General features: G+C 38.2%; 1 protein-coding gene across 3 annotated transcripts in view; it reads left to right on the plus strand.

Moving 5' to 3' along the window:
• LOC115449896 (GATA-binding factor C) overlaps positions 1–27,486 on the plus strand; it is a 99,280-nt gene that overhangs the window by 34,804 nt on the left and 36,990 nt on the right. For 2 of the 3 annotated variants that reach the window (XM_030177788.2, XM_030177789.2), the window contains 2 exons: positions 6,886–7,428; positions 14,961–15,112. In XM_030177788.2, coding sequence (XP_030033648.1) covers positions 6,886–7,428; positions 14,961–15,112 — 695 coding nt within the window. The remainder of the gene's footprint in view (positions 1–6,885; positions 7,429–14,960; positions 15,113–27,486) is intronic. The other variant, XM_030177790.2, reaches the window with a different exon arrangement.

Genomic DNA, 27,486 nt, shown 5'->3' on the forward strand with positions numbered 1-27,486 from the left:
ATCGATTTGAGGAATAGTGTCGATTCGTGATATTAGTTTTGTGTCCTTATTTCAACTTCGCTTATTTCGCAAACAACGTGATTTCCTTTATTTATATTAAAGAGAACTTTGTTCTACATTACGTGACGTTTTGAGAAATTACTACCGTAACAGTTTTATTGTTTGATAAAATCTAATGAGAAATACATAGTTAAAATTAATAGATTTAAGCGTGTGATGTGATTTTTAAACCAAAACAAACATAGGAATTCGTGAAACTCAACGTAGGTGTGTGGAATTCGGCCCGCGAGCGTATGTTTCCTTTTGCTCAGCAAGGGTTTATTACGTAGATTTAATCTTCAAATATGTGGAAGGTTGTTATAACTGATTTTCTACATAGAAACGAATATTATTTCATTAACTATAATGTCTATCAATGTGTAAATAGTTCTAAGATTATTGACCCCAAAAAGTCGTGTTCACATCTACGTTTAATGTAGCCTCGCCGTCCGTTTATTGAGAAGTATTCGCGGTTTGGTCGACCAACACACGACCTCTTACTCTAATATAAAATGCAATGGAAACAGTTCATACGAGATGTTGAGGATAAAGTATAGCGGAGATAGGAATTTAATTGCAACAGCAATATTTTAGCGAGCCAAAGGCCAATGTTGTAAATAAATACTTTAAAAGCAAAGCAGCGTTGCGACGTTAGTAGGCACCTAAAATACTCGTCGTCGATACGACGATCAATAAATTAAAATTAATTCGGCGTGCGAACGGAGAGATCCGATACGCGATACGGACGCCTACATTTATCATTCGCTAACACGGCGGACATTTCACAGGGGACGCTTGTCGCGCGAACATCGCTCTTAACACGTTAGACATAAGAGTCACGGGCACCGAGAATGATGTAGCACGTAATGATCCGCCGCGGGAACAAAGTATAACACGTCTAAAGACAATATGTGGAAGGGATAAGTTGGCGCGGGTGTAAAGGCGTGGACACATGCGCGTCGCCGCACGCCGCTCGCATGCGGATCCGTCGCGGCGGTGGTGCGGCGTGTCGCGGCGTGCGAACAGACCGCGGCAGACTGAGCGACGCGAGGCGCGACTCGTGACCTTGACGCGTTCCGGAAACTTCTCACGATATTCGCGTTGGACTTTCATCCTGAGCTTGATCCACCAGCTCTAGCCGTTTCTATGATTAATTTATTACAAATATCCGAGTAAGATTGATAAATCAAACTGATATTAAGTTATAGCTGCCGAGCAGCTGAGGTCAGTACTTAGTCAACTTGTATTTCATTTGTGCACATAAACGTGCAGGTTATACTGAAATTTAATACAGAAAAAATGTTACAAAATACGCCCTATTAATCTAATTCGGTATCGTGGAACGGAACAAATTCTAAACAGTACAATTTTGTGTAATGCCAGCATGCCTATCACAATGTATTACATAAGTTAGGGAGAAATAATTACAGTAACAACAAACGGAAGAAGTCACGCTGCGAACGGCATGCGCACATTAGTTTATTACGTACATGTGCACCAGTTACAAGGCGGTTTAAATCGAAAGGGGCAATTTTCGCCGCGAGCCAACGCACATAAAAACGGAGGGCAGCTTACTTTCGTTTGGCCACGCCTTAATGCTTTTGTGGAATAACTGAGGGGCGGATGAACTGAGCCGATGAATTTCACGGGATTAGCGCATTCAAAACATTTCAATGGAATGCGATTTCAAACATGTAGCAAACGTACAGTTATTCTAAGCATGCATTCACTATCATCGCACTGTTTTTGCGACGCACGTTCCAACACTCATATTTTTTGAATGCGTCATCTTGTCTAGGTATGTTACTACTTGAACATCTTCGTTTGTATCGGATCTATGCTTAGCATGAAGTGGTATCATTTATTATACGTGAATAATTTTAAAATATTCTTCTACTAAGTTAAGGGAATTTAGCAGTGACAAAATAAAACGCAGCGAATAAAATGCAATTTTTTGTTTAAAAAAACTTCGAAAAGGGTTGGTAAAACCGTTACATAGAATAAACAAGACGGGTGTTAGCAATGTATCGTCAATTTTTAACAACACTTGTAGGACCCTGTGGCGCGTGATGATAAGATCTTGGCGCTGCATCTGCCGGGGCCCCGGGAGTGGGACACATGCCCTCATGTAGGGGTTCAATTCCGGTGTTTTGTTTTGGTGCTCCGCTGTGGGAATTTTCTGGCTTCATGATTAGTTTATGATTTGATTTAATGGTTGTAATTTAATTTTATGTGGGCAATATTGGTTTGACTAATATGTTTTGATAGCAATTTGTGCGTTTAATATTTAATAGATACTAAGATACTGTGTTCTACGCTATATTATATACCATTTTTGTATAATGTGTTTAATATTAATGTAAAACAAAAGTATTTACTTGGTGATTGTAATATAAGTGAACGATTTCTTTCCCATTTCCGCCGCTTACTGCCTACGTGAATAGTTTTTGTTTTCTATTAGCCACGATGCTTATAAAACACGAAATCCTATAACAATCAAGGCTTAGTGGCACACAAATGCGTATCTAGTACAATGGCCGAAACTTGCAGCCCTCTAATGAATAAAAAGCGCCGGTAGCCAGCCGCTACCACGTAATCGACACGTTTGCGGCGATACAATATTGTAGCAAGGGATGTAAAATTTCGTACTTACGCTGTCGTTTCGTGCTGTGGTAGGAGGGCAGGTAGGGCATGTGGCGAGATGGTGCGATAACAGGAATTATTCATACGCGCGTTATCGGTCCGCCATCGCGGTGCTATTGTGAACGCGGCTTAACGTGCGAGGGGTGGCTCCCGGTTGTCGCGGACGTTGTCAAAACGTTGTTGTGTGTACTCGGCCTAATGTGACGCCGGTACGGATTGATTATTGTTTTATACTGCGTTGTTTACTATAATGATTCTAGAGCTCGTTGGTTTGTTTTCATTTGTTTGCTTTATGTTTAGCGGTTTTTGTGTTTCAAGTACGTGGTTGGAACGATATTTACTTGTTCAGCGGCTATTTGGCGGTTATGAGCCTCGTGTTGCTCTTAAAATGGTTTATTATTACCATTTAGATGTGAGAGTCGTGAACAGGCGCTGGCTTACCCTGTTGTTAATGTTGTATGTTTGTACGTAATTCTATACATCTTATGTTATAATAAAACTTTAAACTTGATATTGCCGCTTATAATCTTAAAAAAACTACTAAAGAGGCAGATTTATTGATAAATAAATACCCAGCGAACGTGTACACGTATTAAGTCTACATAAAAAAAACGTCTTGTTCCGTCTAATTTGTTTCTCAACCACGAAATGTTTGAACATCAGAAACATTTTTACCAACACATTAAAGCCTGCATCCAAACCACTAATCAGATTAGTAATTAATTAAGTTTCGACATACATCGCGCAGTTCATTCCCCCACCGGGCCTGCTAGCCGTGACTAGGCCGTAATGTACGGGTGCCCTTGAGATAACTATCGATAATCTCTACTGCGATCGGCACCTGGATCGAACGATGCGGGCCCGCGTCCATACTACTCTAATGTTGCAGACTGAATGTTGAATAAGTTATTTATACTACGGCGTACATGTAAATGGCTAATTAGGGTTTGGAAGTAAGCTGAAGTCTTAATTAAATACGGTAGACTATATTGCCTAAGGTTTTACAAGAAAATCTTTATTCCAAAGATATATCGATTTCTTATAAGTTATAAGGAGAAATGTACTAAGTTGCATTTAATATAATCGCCTGGAGTTGAGCTTCAGATATTATATAAATTACCCAATTGTCCAATATTCTTCCACAGCTTGAGGAATTAATTTAACTCGACATATAGCTGTCTTTTGGGAAAGTTCAATAGAGTATTAATTCGTTTCTCACTTCTCAAGATATGTCGATATTTACTATTGTTTGAAATTGATTGATCAAAATCGAGTTACAATTTTTATGTTGTAAGAGCTATCTTGATTTCAGGTTGTACATTAATCGGAAACCTGTTTAGTCTTATTATCATAAAGATCTTATGTAGTAATTGCTTAAGTCTTAATTAAACTTATTGGTATACAATAAAATGATTTATTAGTAATGCATAGTTACTTTTTAATTTGGTAGGCATACGGATTGCCGAGACGAATGTCCGCAGGTTCAAAACCCAAGGGCACCTCTAACTTTTTTAAACTTATATATGATTCTGAATTATCGCTTGCTTTAACGGTGAAGGACGACACCGTGAGGAAACCTGCATACCTGAGAAGATCTCTATAAGGAATTTTGAGGATGTGTGAAGTCTACGAATCCGCATACTAGCGTGGTAGACTAAGGCTTAATCCCTCTCTGTAGTAGAGGAGGGCCGTGCCCAACAGTGGGACCATACATATTAAGGCTGATATTATTATTATATTTTTAGGCACCAGTAACTTAGAAATGTATAAATCAGTAACAAGGATAAGGTTTTATTGACTGCGCACTAAGAATAGATCTTAATTCATAATAATAAATTAGTAAACGGCATAACTTTTAGTCGATAAATCAATGCAAATTGTAACGCAATGAATACGAATGGTCTTTAAGTAACTCAAATTAATTGTCAAGGTAATAGGATTGCGGTTAAAGAACACTAAAACTAATAAAACATGATTGAAATTAGGCCAGATTCAGGGACACGATTACTTAATTCTTAGTAATATAACAGATATGAATATTATAAATGTTTGTGAAGATGTTAGGATCTTTATTAGAAGTAAACGCTAGAACTGCTGAATTCATGTATATGAACTTACTTACAGATAGACAGACATTGGCTTAAAACATAGTCTATATTTCTGGAAAAGTACATAGTTCCAGTATTGTAAAAATATCTCACTTCTATTCACTATTTTATAGGTTCATTTAGTCTTTACCAGTTGCGAAGTGTGGAATTTTCCAATAGGGAATCCGACACAACATATAGGTACCAATAATATACATGAAGGAGATTTGCAGATCGTTCTAATGATAATTAGATATTATATGAATTACGAAAGGCAAGCCTGCAAGAATTGGGTTGTATGGACCTTCGCCACTGGTCTCTACCAAGTCTATATCTGACTTCTATTTCTTGAAGCTATTGAAAGTATTAGGAATGTATACGCCGATCACACTTAATTAAGAGCCTATTTCGCAATGTTCAAGAAAATATAATCCGCTATTAGTAGACGGCTAATGTATGAGCATTTGGTTTGATACTTATTTGGTATGGTTGATAGTATAATTTTTTATTCGTGCTTGTTACATGAACAGCATATAATCAGATAATCAAACAGGCGGTAAAGACCCGTATATAGGAGGTCAATGCGGTAAACTAACATCGGTTATTCCAAAATGGCATTAAGACCCAATATCTTTATGTTAGAGTAAAAGTAACAGAGCTAAAGTAAAGACAAAAGGAAAAAATGTACAAGTAACAATAACTATAACTGTTAACGAAGAAAGTAGCCTTTAGATGCGCGTAAAACTAAAGCACATAGCGTCATACAAAGCACAGTTTCTAGTATATAAATCAGTAACATCAGTAAGTTAATTGGAACCAGCTACCCGCAGGTCCCAGCAGGGAGTCTCGTTGCGAGTTCTGAAGGGAAGAGCGTGGAGGGCTGTACCCTCGCCGTCCAATCGATGAGTCCACAGCCACCCTTGACGAAATCCATATGCTTTCACTCTAATAAATAATAATTGAAATTAAAAAGGGGAATGAATTGTATTTGTATAGCGAGCAGATGTTATGTGACTATGTATTATTTAAAGTTTTGTATTAAAGCGTTGTTATTCTTGTTAAAGCCGAAAAGACTATATTTGTGAAATTTAGACTTGGCTTTTGAAATAAAAAGAAACAATTTATTTTAACCTATTTAATATTATTTAGATACTGTCAATATTAACTAAAATATTAACACCAGTTCGGAAAGCAGTTTTCCCCAAGGAAGTACGGATAATATACTCTAGTGCTGCTCTTTTCAAAATCAGTTTGAGGTCATAAAGACTAGTGTTATATTATTATCATGTCAGTATTTCATGTTTTTCTCGATTCATTAGTTGGTTTTGTAATTACATGTTAAATAAAAAATATTGTCTTATTTAGTTATTACAGATTCACAATCATTTGTAAGTAAAAAATTACCTAGGTAGTTATATTTTGACATACGCAAAGAAAGTAGAATGAAAATGTAATATAATAAACGAATATAAATATTTACATGGTAATTCTGGATAGCGATTACCATTTTCACCATAATTGAAATTACTTCCTTAATTACTAATGTAGAGTTATTTTATAAAACCCTTCACGACAGGAAGGCTTAATCATCAATTTAATGCACTTTTTATAAACGTGTAAGGAACTTTATATGCAAACAATTCAACAGCGTGTATCATCACCGACAGTACGTACTGAACGTAGGTAATTAATGAAGTTTCCACTTGGCCTACTATTTTAATTGCTCCGTGTTACGCCGCTTTTGAAATATTTCGAAAACTAAGGTCTTTTGTTAGTGAGTGCATCGAGACCCTCTTCTTGACACATCTATTATTTGTTTATCAAATAGCCATTACCTGGGCATTCGTGCTAACACTGAAATGAAGATGTCGTGTGAAAAACCAGTTGTTAAACATAAATGATATTAATTTAGGAAAGCGCAGGCGTGCCTACAAAACGCCTCCAAATTGTAGTTAATGACAACAAGTTTGATATTTTGGACTTGTGTTACAATGATTCTACTATCTGTGGATCTCCGGCCACGATAATGGTTAGTTAAACGCTCGTAAAATTTGAGTGTCGAGCGCGAGGTATCGTTTTTGTATGCAGTATTTTAATGGGAATATTTTGTGTGCAGGTCGGAGTCTAAGCGGAGGGAGCGGGCAGGTGTGTCGGCCGCACTTCCACACGCCGCTGCATCCATGGCTCGAGTCGAAGGCGCTGAGCAGCGGTGCCTGGGGCGGCGGGTTTCAGCAGGATGCGGCACCGGCGGACAAGCCTCTCTCCCCCGCGCAGCATCACCACCCCCACCCCCTGTTTTCGTTCCCGCCTACGCCTCCGAAGGACTCAACGCCGGACTCGGTGGCGGCGGCGGCGCTCGGCCAGCAGGACTACCAGGCGGCGGTCGCGCACGCCACCGCCATGAGCGTGGCGTTCATGCAGCAGCAGCAGGAACTGCCGCTGTGCGGGGACGTGAAGCCCATGATGGGCGCGCCGCCGTCGAAGCAGCGCGAAGGTGCGCAAACGGACTCGTGCCCCCAGGAGTCGAGTCAGCCCTCCGGGGAATACAACGCGCAGTACAACGCCGCCGGCGGCGACTACTACAACTACCAGGGGAAAGGGTATAACGGCACGCAACAGCAGAGCAAGCCGCGACCGAACAAGACGCGAACTAGCGCCGGTGAGTCCTCGGGGACCGCGCACTGCACTCTCGCTACGACGCACTTGACACACTCACACGGTATCGCCGTACGCTTATCCGATCACAGGCTTCTAGCAGGGTATACTCACTGTCCCTCTCGGCTCTGTCATGTAACCCAGCTTTCACTGAAATTCTCTGCTAATCAGTTAATAAATCAAATAGCCAAAGAACCGTTCAAGGCTTGTTAATCGCGGCCGTACAAAACGAGTGCCACGATAGCGCGCGTAATTAGAATCTCTATAGAGATTGTCCCATCAACAATTGCGATTTATTAATTCGATAAATATGTCAAGATTATTATTTCATTTGGTATTTCTAAATGGCATCGCGGAATGATATTTGGAACGAGATGTGTTCGGATAAGCGTAGTATCTTGCACCGGGGTTGTGGCGCCACACGTTTTCCATCTAACAAGTCCGTCGAGCCATCGAACGCTTGGGTTCATCGGTGTTACTAACGCTTCATATATGTGATTAACAGCTGGTTTACGGTGGAGGTTTATTAACACATTGGCTTTTTGCAGTTATCGGCGTGCTCACTCGTGTAGACGTGTAATTCCGTCTCCCAGATAGTTAAGTCGTGTAATTCGTTTCAATAGACCGGCGTGTAGGAAGTAGATAGGATTTGGAATTAGCAAGTCACTATTAGACGTTTAAGCGGGAGATGCGTCGGCGCAACTCGACATTGTCTGGCTCCATGTGAACTCACGCGGCATTTTCTAATGTTGTTTAAACCAGACGTTTCACATTATTTAATTGCCGTTTCCATTGTTTAAAGTTGTAAATAAACAAAAGCTTTTAACTATATTCATTTTGGAAATAAATTTAAAACTCTTTGTTCTCTTTCACATTTATTACGTTATGAAATAAATAATTATTGCAGTCATTGTTACTGAATAAACAGTAGCGCCGGTAATTTCATCTAAATGAACAATCAACATAAATTACGAAATGACGGTTCAATTCACAATTGCATACAGTAACTTCGTAAATAATAAAATATTAATTAGGAATAAACTTAGCTAACACTATTACACATAATGAGATCTAATTTAATTGTCAAGCTATAAATAACCTAAGAGACTGGTGACTATACACAGTAAAGGTTAAAATTTGCATTTCCACCATGAGTTGCAGGGCTCTATGATAAAGTTATGTGTAAACCAATTTTGCAACACATAAGCCAACAATGTATTACACAACACTAATTGTATTAACACCGCATAATGACGATTTATTTTACTTTTAAAAATGTAATTACATCTCTCATAGTTGTTAAACTTTGACAATGGACGGGAACAAACATGGCCGCCTTATTGTCTTCAATATTAGAATAATGAATGCACAGAATTATATAGAATGACTGTTAATACGGGTCGGTCACGGTTGCAATTAGATGTATTCAATATTTTGTTAAAACTGAATTAGCATGAACATGGAATCGGTACAGCGTTACGTGATTGTACATTCATTATATTATACAGATATAAATTGTAGGGATTCTGTCCAAATTGGTTTAGTATTAAAATGTTTTACATTCAGTTTCCAATTATTGTCTGACTATCGACTTGTTATCCGCTACATCCTTATAAATAATTGACGTCTGAAACTATGAACTTTAGAGAAAAACCTAGAAGAATAAACAATAACAGTTAACACTTTCCTAGATGGTAACTAGATCTAGATAAATGGTTTTCCCATGAGATAATCGCAAACGTATTGAAAAAGCGGCGACGGGCGTTAATTGTGTCGGGTAGCATTTAACTCGTGTCGAAATGGTAATTTTGTACAACTAACTAGTGAAGTAACTGTTGGTGTCAATGTTGATGTCAAAATGGCGGGAAATTATATTAGATTCATGTATCGCCCTTATAAAAAACAAGCGTCCGACTTGATGTTTATTGATAAATAAATATCCATAATACTAGAGAAATATTTTAGACGCTTAGAGAAAACTTACTTTAATACGAAACTTAGTGACTTAATTATTTAACTATTCAGTAGTGTAGTTTGGATCCATCACATTCATCCTATGCCGGTTTGTGAGTCGACAGACCCTGATTTAGCTACATAGGTGCATAATGCATCACATACGGGTGAGGTTAGTCTCCATTCTGAAGTTCTATTATTCCGAAAGTTGATAGACCAACGCGAGTTTAAATTTAAGATGTTGTAAGTGTAGATTTGAGAGCATAAGGACAGACAATCTCATAGGAATGTCAATAACCACAGTGATATAAACAACCTTGGATTAAGTCTGGACGAGGTCTAGAATAATATCATGTTAAATTAAATCAGTTAAAACAAATTAAACGTCCCTGTTTACAATCAAGTTTGTGAATGAAGTCTTTAAGTCTACCTACAGGTATTCTGTAATTGTGATCAATTACATTTAATGAATGAATGATAATTGGTTTAAGGTATTCTTTTAAACGTTTTGTACTACTGCAAACAATGCAGTCCATGTGATTGGCTAACTATTAATTTAATATGAGACACGTAATTTTTTTACGGGGTTAGTTATTACTATTTGCATTCGAATTCGGATTTCCAAGACACAGCAATTCTATGAAAGAAAAAGTAAATTAACCCTGTGTTTATTGGTGCTAGGTACATATTCGCTTAACGTATTACTCGATGTATCAGACCTAATACAGTACAGGTTACACGTGCGTTAGAATGTAAAACATTCAAATATTACGAACAGGTACAATTTATAGCTGTGTACGGTTACAATGACCTTTGCAAAATCCATTGAACAGCGCGAATCAAATAGTTCAGTGTTCAAAAACAATAGTCATTAAATTAGTCGTAGACATTCAAATTGCTCGTATAAAGTGGTATAGGCGCTAAAACATTATTGCTGCGGTCGGTGCTGGCGGTTCCTTGGTGGAAGTATTATGATAATACGCGGCGGCCGGATGTGGACCATTCCATTGTTGGCCAGCCGATCGGCTGACCTCGAGCCTCCTAGCGTTCCGCGCCACGCTATACAACAAATTAAAATTTCACGTTCCTATACCAACGATTGAATGCTAAATAGAGAGTACTACAGCTAAATCAATCGAAAAATCGTGACCTAAGTCGGTATTTGAAGAATTTCATGGAAAGGGCGAACGACATAATAATCGGTCAGTAACAATTGCAAGCTGTTATTTATACCGCGGCTATTTCTTAAATGGTTTCATTCAACACTTTCTAAAACAATGTTACGTTCACTTAAGCCGTATTCAAATTCGACGATTTTGTGTTCTATAATTTGAATGCGTTTTGTATTGTGAATGCATTTCTATTGTATCTTATGATGATGGTATAAAGGTCGTATTGCATTGTTTGATGGGCATTTAAAGTGTTGTTTGTATGCAGCTCACGGTTCGCGTTGCAGCAACCAATGTTGCGAAGGTTGCGCAACCAATTAGCCGGGTGTACGTGCGCAGACATGAGTCGGTGGATCATAGGAACTCAGGCGACTGTGGGCTTTACGTATGTCCAAAGCGCACTTTTTGCATGCGGAGTTATACACAATAAAACTGCAAGTAATTGGCCGTCAAAAATACATGGTAGGTAATGTATTCGGATATTTCCAAACAAGCTGCTAATGAATATTTTCGTGTTGAGTATACAAACAGTGGTTAGGTGGAGCGAATTGGTCACGGTCTGCCGACTCACGCTGGGATACAGTTGCATCAGTCAAAATTTGCATTTTACGTTGGACATCCGCGGAACGTTAGCGATTAATTCAAACGTTAAATTATAGGACAAAGAGGTTTTCGTTCATTTGCATAATGTTCAGCCATTGAATTCTTTACCGCGCAGACACTACATTGTATTCTAAATATTTAAGCTGATGAAAATGTTTTTAATTCATCATAAAACTAATTTCATCGTGAATTTTTCTACTCCATTTCACTTCGAGTATCGTATTACAAGTTCCTTGTACATTAATAGTACAATATTGAAGTTATTGAAGCCAATTTATTCCTAACAATAGTTTGCTCGGAGGATCGCGGAACAATGTTCTTACACTACTTCGATATACAAGTTCTTAAGTTTATGATACTAACTTATGTTCTTACTAACTATACGCGTTAAGAGTTTCCTTAAATTATATTTAACAACAATAAATACTAAGTAACTTTTACCTTTGTAAATGACAAAAACATTATGGAAATAATTATTAAGCATACTATCATTAATATAACTGGTTACTCAGAATTAGAAAATAACAACAATGTAGCGATGCAGACGCGTCTTTAAACCGTGTCTTAGGCATCATACATGGCCGTACATAGTAATTAAGTAAGGTTGAGCGCAAGTTGCAACCGAGCGCCATTGCAGCGCTCGTCACACGTAATTATCTCGCAGTACGCTAATAACGAATGCAAATATGATCGTCCGACCGTCTGACCAACCGTCCGACCGACCGCTGCAATGCTACTCCGAACGGAGCGCTGTGCCGCGGTATGTGCTATGAAAATGGCTTCATTTTACATGCTCTCTCGTTAACATTTCGAATGCAACCCCAAACTAAAGTGAGGAGCTCTATGGAAACATTTAACATCGAGCATTAAGGAATTTAGATCTGAATCGTTCCGATCACAGTGTTTGTATACAAACCAGTAATACAGTTCATCCAAGTCAATGACTGGTAAAATTCATTTTACAAAATCCCATACACAATACCCAATTGAAATAAATTCTCGCAAAATCACGAGGTCCGATTAAATATTTCTATTTGCATACCAGTATGTAATTAAAGCGTAATAACAGCGTCTGTGGCGCAACAAAGAATAAGTTTTGAGCAATAATTTAATGGTTTGTATGCAAAATAGTCTAACCGTTACGTGTTGATGGGCCGATGCGCCGAGAGTCCGTCATGGTACAGGGGAGCGAATTAGTCCTTCATTTAAATTACATTACCCCGCTCACATTAGTGCTCAACGTGACTCCGATCGAGTTTTTACACGACCGTTTCATTGAGGAGTAACGGGCCGGCTTCGTTTGTCTGAACGCATCGATAGTTCCGAGCGTGCGGCGCGGCGGCACATCACTCGAGTTTGCACTCTCAGCCAATTCAGCATACGAGGTGTCGCGACGCCGCGCCGGCGAAATGTTTTCCCTGCGTGGACGGCCCGTGTGAAAACTTTGCGAGTTCTTGACGGGCCCGAGTGCGCTCGCCTCGAGACTCTCGAAAAATAAAAACCCGCCCACTCGGCTACGTAAATATGGCAGATGAAAATCTTTTATCGCGGTCACGTAGCGCCGCCGCGTCACGACCGCACGTCACTCCGGGCAATAAAGAGCGAGCCGCATTCTAATTTTGAACAAACACTGGAATTTTTCGCTTAAACTTCATACTGGCCGCTTTTGTTCAGGATAGGCACTCTAGCGTACGGTTACACGTTATATAAAATCATATCTTTATTGGACGTCGAAGGCACGTCCGGCGCGAGTGGCATCGCGGGTCACTCGGAATAAAGATATAACTCATACTCTGTGGAAGAATTAAAATGTTAACATTAATCCGGTTCGTACAATTACGTCGCATAGTAATTAATAAGAAATACTACTCTCGTTAATAATACGTGTAATATCGACGCACGTATGAGAGGCAGGCAGATGTAAATCTTGTAAAACACCACCGCCCCCGGCACTACTGACTTTCACAAATGTTTTTACCAATAGAGACGTTACTATAGAGCACGAATCACTCTTAAAAGCCAGAGACACGATCGTAAACCATCGCTCGAGTAATATCCTGTTATTTTTTCCTAATAATCGTTATTGATGTTTATTTATTACAAACTTCGATACAAATTACGGGTTTTATCGATCCAACAAAAAACATAAAGGGTTAGACCAAAAAGTGAGTCGTCCGCCGCGCTGCCCTGATCGCAATAAGTTTTCGATAAGGTCCGGGAGATTTAATTGCCGGGTTTGATCTGGTTTTACATAAAAAAGATGAATTGCCGCACAGCCTAAAGCTCGTAAAACATTTTCGGTTCGTTTATCGTATTTTTTTCCTATCATATCGGATCACTTACACGCATATTAATATAGGAACGTCGGTCACCGTCTATTATTGTTTATTCAGGGTGCCTCGCTCGTCTGGGGATATAGATAATCAGATCTAGATGCGTGTTATGATACGAATAACGCTTGATACGCATCGACGGCTACCGCTATGTATAAAAACTTTATCATAAATGTAATTGCGTATCATTGTATCGAAGAATGCTCGGTTGAGAGCCGCCGATGTTTCCCACAGAGATTTCAGTTAGGCATTCGTGATGAGGTTCTAAATTCGTTCTCGGTAAATCATCGTTCGAGTAATCGAGTAGAAAGAGATTGTGGGCGGCGCGCACGCATCCCACCTGTGAACATCCTCTCGATAAACATGTAAGCGATTTTACGAAATAGTTTAAAATCAATCAATTCTGTTGATTACAAATTTCCCTGGAGGGAGGCTCGTCCTGGGGTCAATAATTGCATGCGTAGTATAGTATCGTGAAATTGCTTTTTCTGTCGTTCAGTTTGTTGAACCAATTTGTAAATCGATTTATGTTATGCTTGCGTTGAAAATATACGTTCATAGACAGAACATAGTTAAATTAGCATGTAGGTAACACTTTATAGCCCCGTTTATGCTCTGTTTAGTTCGGTAGACGCTCTCGAACATTTTTGCAATAACTATTTTGATTTCGTAGCAATTCACTTTTGTTGCAATCTTGTAAATCTTCATTGCTCATGTTAAAACTACGTTTCTTACGATGTTTTACTACGTTTATAATTATTTTGATCATGTCTTAGTGATGGAGTGAGTATTTTGTGTAATAAGCATGGTTTCCGTGGTTTAATGTAAGGGCATTTCGCACCCGTCGGAGAATGTACGTACCTGACGCTAACGTTACTTTCTCTCGATTTTTCTTTGCGTGTAAAAAATCTTGATAATTTTTCTTTGAGTGAAACTCGTCGCGCTTTCTCTTGTTAATTGAATATTTTAGTGTTTCTTAGTAATTGCAATTACGTTGATGTGTAGATAAAAAAGTTGTAAAGGATGATGCAGTATGTTTATGTAATAGAATATTTATCCGCATGCTTTGTTAGATAGTCAAATTCTATTTGTAATGTTTCTGAATGTGATATTCTCTCGTCTTCCCCAGCCTGCCAGGAGACAGGTAAATTCTAACTCTTATGTACTAGAAACGCTGTGCAAATTATGTGGCGTAATTTTTGCATTTATTTCGGTGTTGGTTTCGTATGTTAATTTACTTATTCAATTCAACCAGCTTATTTTCACATCCTGTAATCATTTATTGTATATTTTTTGCTTTGTTATTTTGATTATTGTTCACGATTACATAAAACCTTTTCTTTATTTTTAGTCAAAATGAGAAGTACAATCGTGAAGACTAGTGCTGTTGTATTTGTTTCGCGGTTGGTCCTAAGACTTGTTTGACCCGTGTGCGTAGTGTTGTGTGCAGTGTTCTGACGTGTGTCTGTATGCGGCAGAGGGTCGGGAGTGCGTGAACTGCGGCGCGACGAGCACTCCGCTGTGGCGGCGCGACGGCACCGGCCACTACCTGTGCAACGCGTGCGGCCTCTACTACAAGATGAACGGTCAGAACCGACCGCTCATCAAGCCTAAGCGAAGATTGGTGAGTGTAAGAATCCGACCAATTTTGTATTGTTCGTAGCTTAAGCGGGTGTTTTGCTTATTTGTAGCCCTCCGTTTATGGCATCGAAACGTGTGAATCAAGCCTCATTAATTCCACATGTACCTATATAAACCGTAATATTTATGCATATCGGATTAACCGTTGACGCGCTTGAATACCTACTCTCATTATAAATTCCAGTTTTTTTTATTACGTTTGGGCGCAACGCGGTTTCCCGGAAGACGCGCATATTACATCTTATGTTTTCGAGATAAAATACCATCGTCTACAAATAGCATTCCGAGTCGACCTTAGCGAGAATGGGTGTTGTATACAGTTAAGGGGCAGCAATAAAAAGGCGGAGCATGCACGCCGGAGCACGACATCGCATTAAGCGCTCCCACAAATTGGGCTCTTATGAAAGTTGAACGTTTCGACGAAAGACCACAGTGTCCACTAAACTAGTCTCCGTGACCGCTATAAATCTTCGAGTTAACATTTAATCTAAGGTCGGGTACGCATAAAACTGAGACAATGCGACTTTCGGCGAGCGCTCGTGGCCGGAGCGAGCGTCGGGCCGGCGAGCGGCGTCACGTCACAGCGCAACCGAGAGCTGGCTAACGAGTGGCCCGTGCGCGCAATTCTACCTACAATTTACCTTAATACCCGTCTCGCAGACATAAACTAGCGGAATGGCTCGCTATATTTGCCTTTTGTTGACCAAATTACTTAATATCCGAGCGTTATGATTTCATTGCGGCGTTCCATCGGTAGTTTGTTGCGCGAGCACGCGGCTCTTCGGTAACTATCTATATTGTTACTAATTTGAAACACAGTTTGTGCCGATAATTAAAATATTTCTTTATTGATTTCATCATGTTGGATGGATTTACAGATTCTGGATATTAAGTTAACATTTATAAATGTATTTATTTTGATTTATTTTTCGGGATCGATGCCTAACTTTAAACACAATCTGGCAAGGGTTTTGTACCTTTAATTTCTCACAGAGACACAGCCTCATATACTAGTAAGTTATCATACAAGGATCAACTTATACTGGTGAATCCGCGACTGGGACTAGCATACTACTATAGCAAAAGGTATACGTAATTGGAGCGATTTTAAATATAATTTAACGCAGCTACTTACCTCACGTCTCAAGCCGGATGTCGGTAACGCTGGTTTAATATTTAAATTCACTGTACTGTGGAAACATACCGTTAACGTTATGCGAATAAGATTGAATTCTCACTTTTATTTTCGCAGTGGGAAGTGCGGGACAATGCAAGCCATGTCTCATGATGACACTACCGTGTTGTTTTTAAAGGTTTCAAAAGTTCATTCAAATTGCAATGATGTTTAATGTTGTTTATTGAAGTTCGCAAAATAGTTTCTATGCGGATTGATTTTGTAAGATTCTTGATCACTGTTATGCTGCAATAGTTGTTAAGCATTAGGGTTTTATAAACAATCTTATCGTTCACCGAATAATCAATATTATTTTCACCCATATTAATTTCTGAAATTAATAAATTCAAGTTAATTATAAAGCAAAGCAAGTGCGGCAAATAAATGCACTCATTACGAAACCAAGACCTTGTTCGTAACCACATAATTGGACAATGCAACTGAGACCGACAATAAAGAATTAAAAAACAATTTCTACTCATAATAATTAGATTAGACCCCAATTAAGCGGACGCACTTGACATGAATTAGAAAATGAAGTGGGAATCCACTGACAATAAGAATTGTGCTGTGGACGCTAAATATTGTAAAATATCAACCTTGCCACCAAACAATAGGATTACAAAAATTAATGGCTCCTTTGCACAATTATTAAGCGTTAATATCTCGAAATACCGCAGTTCGATTGCAACAATGCATTTTTAATGAAGGTATGCGTTTTAATTAACCGTTTTGAAACTTATTTACGCATCCCACGTGTAATGAAAAATATGTGAATTAATTAAAAACATTTATTCGTCAAACAAATAAAAAAGAGTCAATATTTGATTGGCTTAACCGTTTCAAATAACATAATGATTGATATACTCTTACACAGATACTCTTGCATGTATTCTTGGTGGTTTTGTAGAGCCGTTTTCAAGTAATTTAATTTCGACGTTTCGTTACTATTTGTATTATAAATGCAAAAGTTAGTAAGGATATTTAAATGTTTATTAGACAATATAAAACCCGCAGAATGAATGTTGCCGATATCAAAGATGGCGCAAGTCATGGGATATAAATAATAATATATAATAATAAAATCAGCTCTGTATTATATACTGTCTCACTGCTAGGCACGGGTCTCTCACTATTGAGAGAAATTAGGCCTTAAAATAAAAAAAATAAAATAAAATACTTTATTTATCACGTAGGCGAACAAAGTTGCACTTATGATACGTCAAAACAATGAATAAGAATAATTATTATTTCTAAACAACTATTAAAATCACTTATATAACTATGGAGATTTTAAATTAGGGATAAAGATTATACAAAAGACTAGGTACAAAAGTACGAAGTAACCAGCTCGGGCTGGCAAGTAGGGGAAATAGAAGGGTAACGCGTCGCGATCCTCACCGGTGAGGACATGAGCCCTAGCCTAGCTAACCTACCAGCCTTTCACTAGCTACCTAAGTGATGACTACCCGAAGAAGAAAGGCAGAAAGAAACTCCGGGCATTTCTTTTCACCACACTGGGCTAGTGCGGATTGGCATACCTCATATACCCTCATAATTCCTATAGAGACTTTCTCAGGTATTCAAGTTTCCTTACGATGTTTTCCTTCACCGTTAAAGCAAGCGATAATTCATAAAGAATACACTCATCACTTTAGAAAAGTCAGAAGTGTGTGCTAATGGGTTTAAACCTGAGGACATTCGTCTCCGCAGTCCGTACCACTCCCAACTACGCTATCGCCATTTTATATACCTATCCTACTATAATCTTATATACCTAATACCTATCCTATAATCTATTCCAGTGGAGCTTCTATTTCTTAGGGGTTAGGAGAGGCGGGTCTGTTACCTTCGCAGTTGGATTCGAGAGTAAAACCTAGAATAACTTACTGTGCCGATAAACGATTAGATACATTGTAAAACATTCCTTTTTGGTTGTCAACTATACATTTGACTTTCTACTACATATTTTTTCTTGTCTACGATACATATAAGATGTTATCATTTGAATGATCTACACAACATATGTTAAGAGAGTTCAAAATTAATGTTATCATAAATAACAGCAAATGATTGCTGGCTGTCCCAATGGTCGCCTACCGGTTAATTTCTAGTCATTTGTAATAAATATAATAGTTTATAACTTAATCTCGGCAGTTCGTGCAAAAGAATGCAAATAACCCGCATTGATATATGCCACGAATGTTTGTAAAAATGCGAACATTTTTCCGCTATCTCGTTTCTTGCAAATGTTATGAAGTAATTAGATATTTCTCGCTAACACTATTTATAGTTACGGAATTTAATAATTTCAAAGATACAATCTTAGAATAACTTTACCACTTGCTTGATTTACAATGTGAATATGGAAAAAGGAATAAATATATGAGTCATTAACTTCATCAAATACGGTAGTCCCCTATGAATACTTTAGTACGAGCGTGTTTTATTAAATTAATTTCTGTTAACAATATAGCGATCCTTTTTAATGTAGTAAAATTATAAAAGAGATTTAATGAAACAGTTCTAGTAGCACACGAGACGTCTAGAAACGATTAGTTCGTTCTGGAATTCAATCCTTTCACGAACGTTGTGAGCACGAACTGTTTTTTAGTTCGCCACGCCGTTTGTCACTCAACATTAAACATGCACAATAAATAGCGCAGATATAAAGTAGAATTGTGGAAATAAAACTAAGAACGCATTTGCACCTGCACTTATTTTGTAAAGTCACCGATACACTTGGACGTTATAATATCTTTTTGCCGATGTCATTTATGTCGCGCACTGACAAATGCATGAATTTATGGTCTTGTACAAAAAAATACGGCACCCCATTTACATTTTATTTAAGTAAGGAAAGTGGTGGTGTAGCTTTCTTTGAGACATTTGCCGTGTATAGTACAAGTTAATTTATGATTATCTTTGAAATTTTTGATCGATCCGCCAACACTGGACAGAATCGTTATTCCTACCTGATATCCTGAAGCTACTTCTTTAGTACCATTTATCTTCTGCTAGCCTAATATCTTGTAGTTAAAATTGAATATAGAACAGTTTAAAAATTACCTTACTTTGGCGTTTTAATAAATAAAGCCTACTGATTGAGTGGCCAAATTTATAACAAAGATGGCGGATTAATCAGATATTCCAAATTCAAAAAATCTCAGCGGTGTGTCCAAGTCTTTACGCAGCAATAAAACTGCTCACTCCAGCAGACTATAAACAGTGCTATGTGTTATGTGAGGTATCATGCAATATATTCCGCTACCCCGCTTTGCTTCGTGAGGGAGCCCGGGGAAAAATGTACGGCCGTACGTGTGAACATCGCATGCTTTTATTTGAATATGATGTAGAGCCGGGGATGTTTGCAATGGTTTTCGAGGAGAATTGTTTACTCACTTGCAACACAGTTTTATATGGTCTTTTTTATCATGTTTTGTTTTGATTTTGTAATTGGAATCTTTTTTTCCTTAAGATGCTGTGTAGGTTAAACGGCAAATACATTTTAAAAAATAATTTATAATGTATTCGATTGTCTTTCTGTAGTCACATCAATAAAACTAGCCGTAAAATAGTAAACGAGAGAAACACGTTTTATTGGTCTACCAAGAATTCAGTATTAGTCAACACATCAAATATCGTTTATCAAATTAATTTTATTACTCAACGATACATCTACAATGTATTCGTAACGCATGAACTTAGAACATGTATTACATATTTAAGTTTTAAACAACGTCGCGGAAAACGGACGGTCATAGAACTTTCCTATTTGGCATTCACGAGCCGAACTGGTGCCAAATAAACTATTACAATAAGAATCCGATGACCTTAAATGTGGAGGCAGGAATCGGTCCCACACTGTCTGCCTGATCTATAATCGCTATGATGTCATAAATTACCGACAATTTATTGTGTATGTGGCTATTCAAATCAGTTGGTTGTCTTTGAAGTTACTCAGTGTGAGTTCTAGCCGCAATAAACCTATTACTACTTATTGACATTTAATATTGTCTGTGGCTAAGATTGTGATAAAATAAGAAAAACCAAACATACAAAGTTTATTTCTTAAAGAAAACATAAGAATGACGTTTTAATTAAAGCTAATTTTGAATTTAGAACGTGGTAAATGTTTTCGAATTTGGAACGGTAGTGGCCGTTGTCCGTGTTCTCTCGGTGGCCGGGACAAGTCTCACCGGTCATCGATCACCGCGCGCCATCGTATAAATCGTGCCCGCTGGTGTGGTCCAAGTAAAAATTTCACAAGAACCAATCAATATTCCTATGGCACATGTTGTTTCCTTTACAATTTTATTGTTTTTGGTCATCTATTTTTTATCTGATTATGAACGTTATGTATTTCAGATTAAGAATAATTACGGGCGTAATAAAAGAAGTCGAGTTAAAAAGATATTATATTTTGTTATCTAAAATTGAATTATGTTCTTTTATGTAACGTAATTTTTATGGTTGTATGGTATGAAATAAGTGCCCTAGAGGCAATGTAATGGAACTAAGTGAATCGTATCATGTCACTGGGTAACCGATTGTGCGGTTCGTTCGCTCACGATTTGCGGTCGCTAACTATTAGGGACTGGGCCGTAAGTTGATATGCCGATGTGTTGTTTACGTACATTTTTAAAAGCAAGGTCGTGTTTTTGTCAGTCATAAAATTCATTTTTGCATGACAGCAAAAAATTATTTAATACAAAATGTAGAGTGACAATATTAATAGACATAAAACAATATTAGCTATTAAAATATAAAACACGCCGTGAAACTAAAAACAGATTTAAATTTATAGAAATTGAACTATATTCTAGTTTTTGACCATGAGTGATACAATCCGATGCTTTTCTCATAATCGATTTGAACTAATTCTGCCAGTAAGTCTACACCATAATGTGCTCTAATTGCTATTTGCTTTAAACTAATTATGAGGTTTTAACTTGGTCCAAACGCGTCCTCGCGATGCCTTCCCTTACCGCGGCCGAGTGACAAAGTCGTCCCTGTTTACGGACGTTCAAAAACACATTGGTACGAGATCAGGATTGGATTTAAAAACGTTTTTACTTAAATAAAATTAAGCGTACCTTATTAAGATACCGTGTATCGTTTGTGAGTTATTTTTTTATTGATAATTTTTTTTACAGATTTCAGATGCTATTCTGAAATCGGTTTTAGAATGGCATCTGATTTTTTTTATTTGTGTGTATATATGGAATCTATATTAATATTCTTATGGTGATCTTTCTATCATTTGTCTTATCTCTTTCTCACAAATACTAAACAAGACAATTACATTTATTGTTATTATAACAAGTAATAGTATTGTAAATAATAATAGTTCAGTGTTAAAAATATACTTAGTTTTATGTATAGGTAATCAAAATACGCGATTTATATCTTAAAAGATTTATTAATAAAATGTTCTTTGCAAATAAAACAAAAATTAAATAAAAAGCGTCGAAAACCTAGGTCACTCGCAGTCGCAGTCTCCGCTATAAATCGTGTCCGAATTCGAAGTTTATTCGTACACGTCAATAAGTTAATAATAAGGTGTAAATAAATAAAGAAATTCGTATTAAAGAGGTGCAAAAAGCCTGCTCAAGAGTACGAGAGTGTGGTCACCCTACTCGGACATTGAGTGACATGGGGACTATCCGCTCGGCGGGGGGCTCAGCGCATTTTTACCATTACTCGATACCTGGCGAGTCTTCCTTGAGGGCTTTGGATGGGTTGAGGTTCGATTTTTATTTGGTTGCAATTTGTAATTGAAAAATTACATCTCATAAAAGTTTTTTTCGGTTGTGCGTTATGAATCCAGTAGTTCGAATCGAAACTGTCTCGTGTTTCGGACAGTAATATCTAAATTTGTGAAATAGCTATGTTACGTTAATCAATTATCTCATTTATTTATGTAAGCAAAACTGCATGTATAGTGTCCGCAAACCGTTCCCTTTTATTGTATTTCCATAAACACGGACCCTTTTTTCATCCCACGGGCCAGCGTCGAAAAAAAATTCCACTTTTGTCAACGCCTTGATTGATACGGTATACCTTCCCTTGTTTTAGCAATAACCCAAGTCTTTAGTTCGTTTTTTCCCTCGTCTCGTACATTTTTATTTGTCGCGTCGAACTCGTTTGACATATCACTAAATTTTGTAAGAAAAATTACTATTCGTTAGATTTTTATACCGGTGGCCGGGTGTTATAAATTTAAGAATGTTTTTTCGATACTGACTCACCGTTTGTTGTGCGAGGGATTGTATGTTTTTTTCACATATTTTTATAGTTTTGGTACCTGTGCTAGGCGCCAGTGGCTGTGACATTTATGGGCAGGATATTGGGACACTATTATTCGATATTAATTATGAGGAAACAAACTTGGCGGGAGGCCGTAAATTTGTATGATGCAGTGCAACGGGAAATCATGTCAATAGTTTTTGCTTAGGGGCTCGTTTTTGTTGATGGTACGCGTGGGATGCTAATAAATAAATTGGTCACGTGATGTTTGTCGACCTGTGCATGACAAATGTATGTTTTGGCCTCTTGATAGTCTGGGTGTTGTACGACTTATTACAAAGACTTTTATTAAATAAAACACCAGAACAAGCAACTGAACTTATAACTGAGCGACACAACTAAACCATATCAATGCCGCGACCACATCTCTACTAATCGCATAACCGTAAGCACCGAACGCAACCCGTCCACTACCCTCTGCGGTATTCTAAATTTGAACCGCTAGTCTAATATTTGAATACGTTACTTAATAGAATAGGGGTGTGCGTAATCGATTTAGGCGGTAATCGTATCGATGGTAAATGAGAGCGCGCGCTCGATTTCACGCGGTGAACCGGGCCGAATCGATTGGCAGGCCGTGTACGTGCTCCCATTCATGGGCCCGGGAGCCGTCGCTTGCCTCTACTTAATCTTGTACACCTATTACAACAGACAAACTAATAGCCCGCACTGTGCGTCAATGGTTATCGATTTTGATGGAATAATTTTTTAAATCGATTGCTGGCTTGGCTAGGTAACTTAATTAGTAAGAGTGTTGAAGTTTTGTCCTTGTGCATTCTAGTGTAATGATCATTGCATTATCAATGTGCACTCAGCTATATTGTTTGGTAAATGACGGAGTTACTGCCACTCGAATAGCTAAAACATCAAAAGACATTTTGCACAATGACAAATAAGAATCCCGGGGAGACCGATCCTAGTGAGTCGCGTTTAAGGCCAGTTGGTGTGTAATTTGTTTGTAACACGGAGACTAGAGCCTATAAGAGTTGCTAATAGACTTAATTTTCCGAGTGATAAGGTCTTTTTTAACATAAAAAGTTTTTTTGCAAATGTCTGCCACACATTAGAACAGGTTGTAAAAGTAACTTACGATCTAAATAAATCATCTGTGGTCTACAAAATAACACTTTAAGAGATCTGTATTCGATGCACAATTTATGTCCAATATAATAACTTAATAAAAACAGTTGGTTTGCAGTTGTAAGCGGAGGATTCTCTTGTTACGCTAATCGCGGTGCGGGGCGTTGCGCGCTGTTATTTATCGGTAGCCGACGAGCCGGCGGACGAGCGACGTCTCACCTGATTTAGAGCCTTAAATTGCACGCCTCGCCATTACCCGAGCAATCATCTCGATTTAGCCTCGCGCAATCAACACTTCTGTACTTTTAATGCATCCAACCCGACCACGGACACGGCATAGATAATCTAAATTAAACTAAAAACAGGTCCACATAAACTCAACGCAGTGTCAATAACTCATTTCAGATCACTTCGCGTTACATCACTAGTGGTATTGCGAATTAAGAATATCCCAATTGCGCAAAGCTATTCATAACTATCGCGCTGTTACGTCTAAAACAAATAACTTGCAGATTTCGAGGCAATTTATCATTGATAAAAAAATCAAGTGCCACGAATTCGTAACAGAGTTTTTGTCCGACCGGAGCTCGGCAATTAAAGGCATTAAGCAATCGTTTGAATGGCACCAGAGACAAGCAAACTACCGTATTACGTTATAATCTGAAATAAGCCTCGTCCAGACTGACAGACGGCTAAGTGCTTCAGCTACCGAACGTGACGCAACAAACAAAAGCAAAACATCTAATAAATAATGCGATGCGCCCGCGTAGCCGCGGCATGGCTGCAGTGGCGAGCGGAGTGGCGGCGCGCGGCGTGCCAGCGCCTATCCACTTCCTCCCGACAATTAACGGAGCAGGAAGCGCGGGCTGTCATTAACCCGTCAGCGCTCGGTAGCGCCAACTGTTCCAAAAAGCATCGTCCGAATCACAGTCTGTGCTCGCTACTCGCCGATGTAATTAGGATTCGAATGCTTTACAAATACAAATAAATAAAAGTGGCTGTGCGAGGTGGCAGGCCGCAATTTACCGGTGCGTTGGCCCAGAGCTCGGCGCGTTCAAATTGCCGGGTTGGGGCCCGCGTCTCACTGACTAATGACGCGACTCCTGGACAATACCAAACGCTATGTTATGAGCATATTTAATAAGTCCGCTTTTCAATTATTGACATCGGCCATATGCCGCGGGTTAGGAGAGCTCCAGTACGATTTTTATTCATGTGCCGTGTGCGTAGGTGAGCGGCTTCCTTCTGTGCGATCGTTCACTGAGCCGACGAATATATCACTACGATGTTTGCATTAACATTAATAAGTGATTATTAATGGGCACGCTCGTCGAGTGGCTATTTATTATATTTATGAGCTATTTGCCTAGCTAGATAGGACTCCGCGTTTACTTTACTAACTTCGGCTGGGGGGCAAAAGTATATCATGTATTTTAAATCATTTCACTGGCAGCATATTGCTTTTTATGGATTCCAATTGAATAATAAATATAGCAATTATATTATAATGTTTCTCAACCTGCATAATTCCCAACATTATTTCACTTTATAAATATATAATTTGGTCTAGTCATTTAATTGTCTTTTGCAGGAAATTGAGTGAAATCTTATAACAAGCCTTTACTAAGTCCGAACGCAACAATGCACGTTTCAGTTACCAATACTTTATTGCCTGTACATAACGTGAACTTACGCGTTCGCGTCATTTCTCAGTATTTCTAAACTATCTGCAATCGTTAGCATTATATCCATATAACGGTAGGGTAAAGCCGCTATTTTGTCAATGTGTTCCGTCCCACGCGCGGCGTGTACAAGCCACCGGCCCTCGGACCTCCGTCGTTCGCTTCCGTGTCTTTGCTAAATAGAACATATGAATTCCCATTTTGTCTAATAAGACGGCTGGCTTCTTATTGGTTTCGAGTAAAATTTGTTGGGTATGGAATTGTTTTTCGCGGAAGGAAATGAGTATTAAAATATTTGTAGAACCGATGGAATTTAAATTGAATCTCAAGTCTACAAATCGTATTAAGTATTTCGAATTTTGGTTGACCTGAGGATTCTTCTTACGCGTAGTGGTCTTTGACAACAACGATATTACACTAGCAAAAAGAATATTTCTGAATTGTATACTTATTCCATGGCACCAAGTTATGTGTTTTGATACGGCCGAGGCGTTGTCTGAATTGATTGACGCGGAATTTTGTTGGGAATTCGCCTCACAAGTAATAATAAAAACAATTCTTAAGGCATATTTACACTGTGATTAATTTACGTTTTTTTCACCGCCAAATGATAATGTTTAAAAATAGCTTTTCTTTGGTCGAGGTTTTAAAGAAGTCATGGGGATGGTAATTTTATTTTTGAATAATAATATCAGGTAAAGTGTATTAGTGTCATGGTGTAGTTCTCTGCTATATGTCCAAGGTCCAACAAAATCCATATGTCGCAAGTCTTCTCATAACCAGAAAGTAAGGCAATTCTTTAACCACCTCCTAAGCTTACCTTAACCAACCACGAATAAGTATATCAGCGTATACCACAATCGTTTTACGGTCGAAATCTCCATACCCCTACAGCGCAAATAAAGGTCGTTGCATACAATACATTTGTATGTATCGCGCGTCCGAGCTGCGTCGCGTAATTGACGCAATCCGATATTATCCGCGATGTAAGATCACGCATCGTATCCGATAGCCTTATCCGATGTGACAGTATTTACCCACGTGAAATGTTTAATGAGATTCGCATTAGCATAATTGTGTTTTTATTTTTAAATGGCGTTTATTCCGTTTGCCTATGTGCTAAAATTAATCGAATGTTGTCGAAGTGTTTCCTATTTTCCTATTTATACAACCGATCAAATATCCCGCTGCTTTATGAATATATTATTATCATATGCATACAAATTCATAACTGATTGACAGTAGTGGCCCAATGACTAATCCATAACACAATCATAATTGGGTGTCACAGCGCGACACCGCAGCGAATGCCCATAAAAATCGTGTCAAAAATGTAAACATAAAACATCTAATGGCAAGAGATAAACTGCTATGTATAGAGTGATCATTGTACGTGTTAAAGACCGGTCGGTGCGGTAACGAGCTTTTCGTATACAATAGACCTTTTAGTGTCTTGTGTTTGAACGTCAATCGCGGAGACGCGGCGGGACGTCGGCCGGTGAGCGCGCTCCTTTATTGCGTTGCTCACGCTTCACACAGATTTATCTAGGACACACACAACTTAGCCTTTTTTACCGGTAAATTGTGGTCGCAATGTGTATAAAAACTTAAGCGATTCTTGGTGCTGTATATTTTATGTTTGTCTACACGAAAATGTAAGGTATTGTGGGATTATTTGTAGAGTATGAAGATCCATAGCATTGTTTTTTTCAATTATATAAATTTATCAATTTGAATTTTACGATCGTAAATTATGTAATTATTAATAGCGGTTTGTAGCTTGTAATTACGTTTTTATATTAACACGATCGAAGGGTTAGTTGGTACTATGATATATTTAACACTATCCTATTAGGGCTTAGATAGGTACCTAGTCACCCTTTTTTGTCCTACCTAACGACGAGAATTGTGTTAAATCTAATTATAAATGCAATTAAAAGCATTTGTAATTAAGATAGACGCCTTGCTCGCGACGGTTTTAAATACTTAGACATGCAGTACGCGTCTCTAATAAGGATTAGTTTGAGACTTATTCCAAAGGGAATTCTTGTAACATCTTGGCATACTTATAGTTTTATAACATATCTTTTCCATAATAGACAATAATACAGAAACAAA

This window comes from Manduca sexta, chromosome 26 (genome assembly GCF_014839805.1).
Source record: "Manduca sexta isolate Smith_Timp_Sample1 chromosome 26, JHU_Msex_v1.0, whole genome shotgun sequence".
Lineage (NCBI taxonomy): Eukaryota > Metazoa > Arthropoda > Insecta > Lepidoptera > Sphingidae > Manduca > Manduca sexta.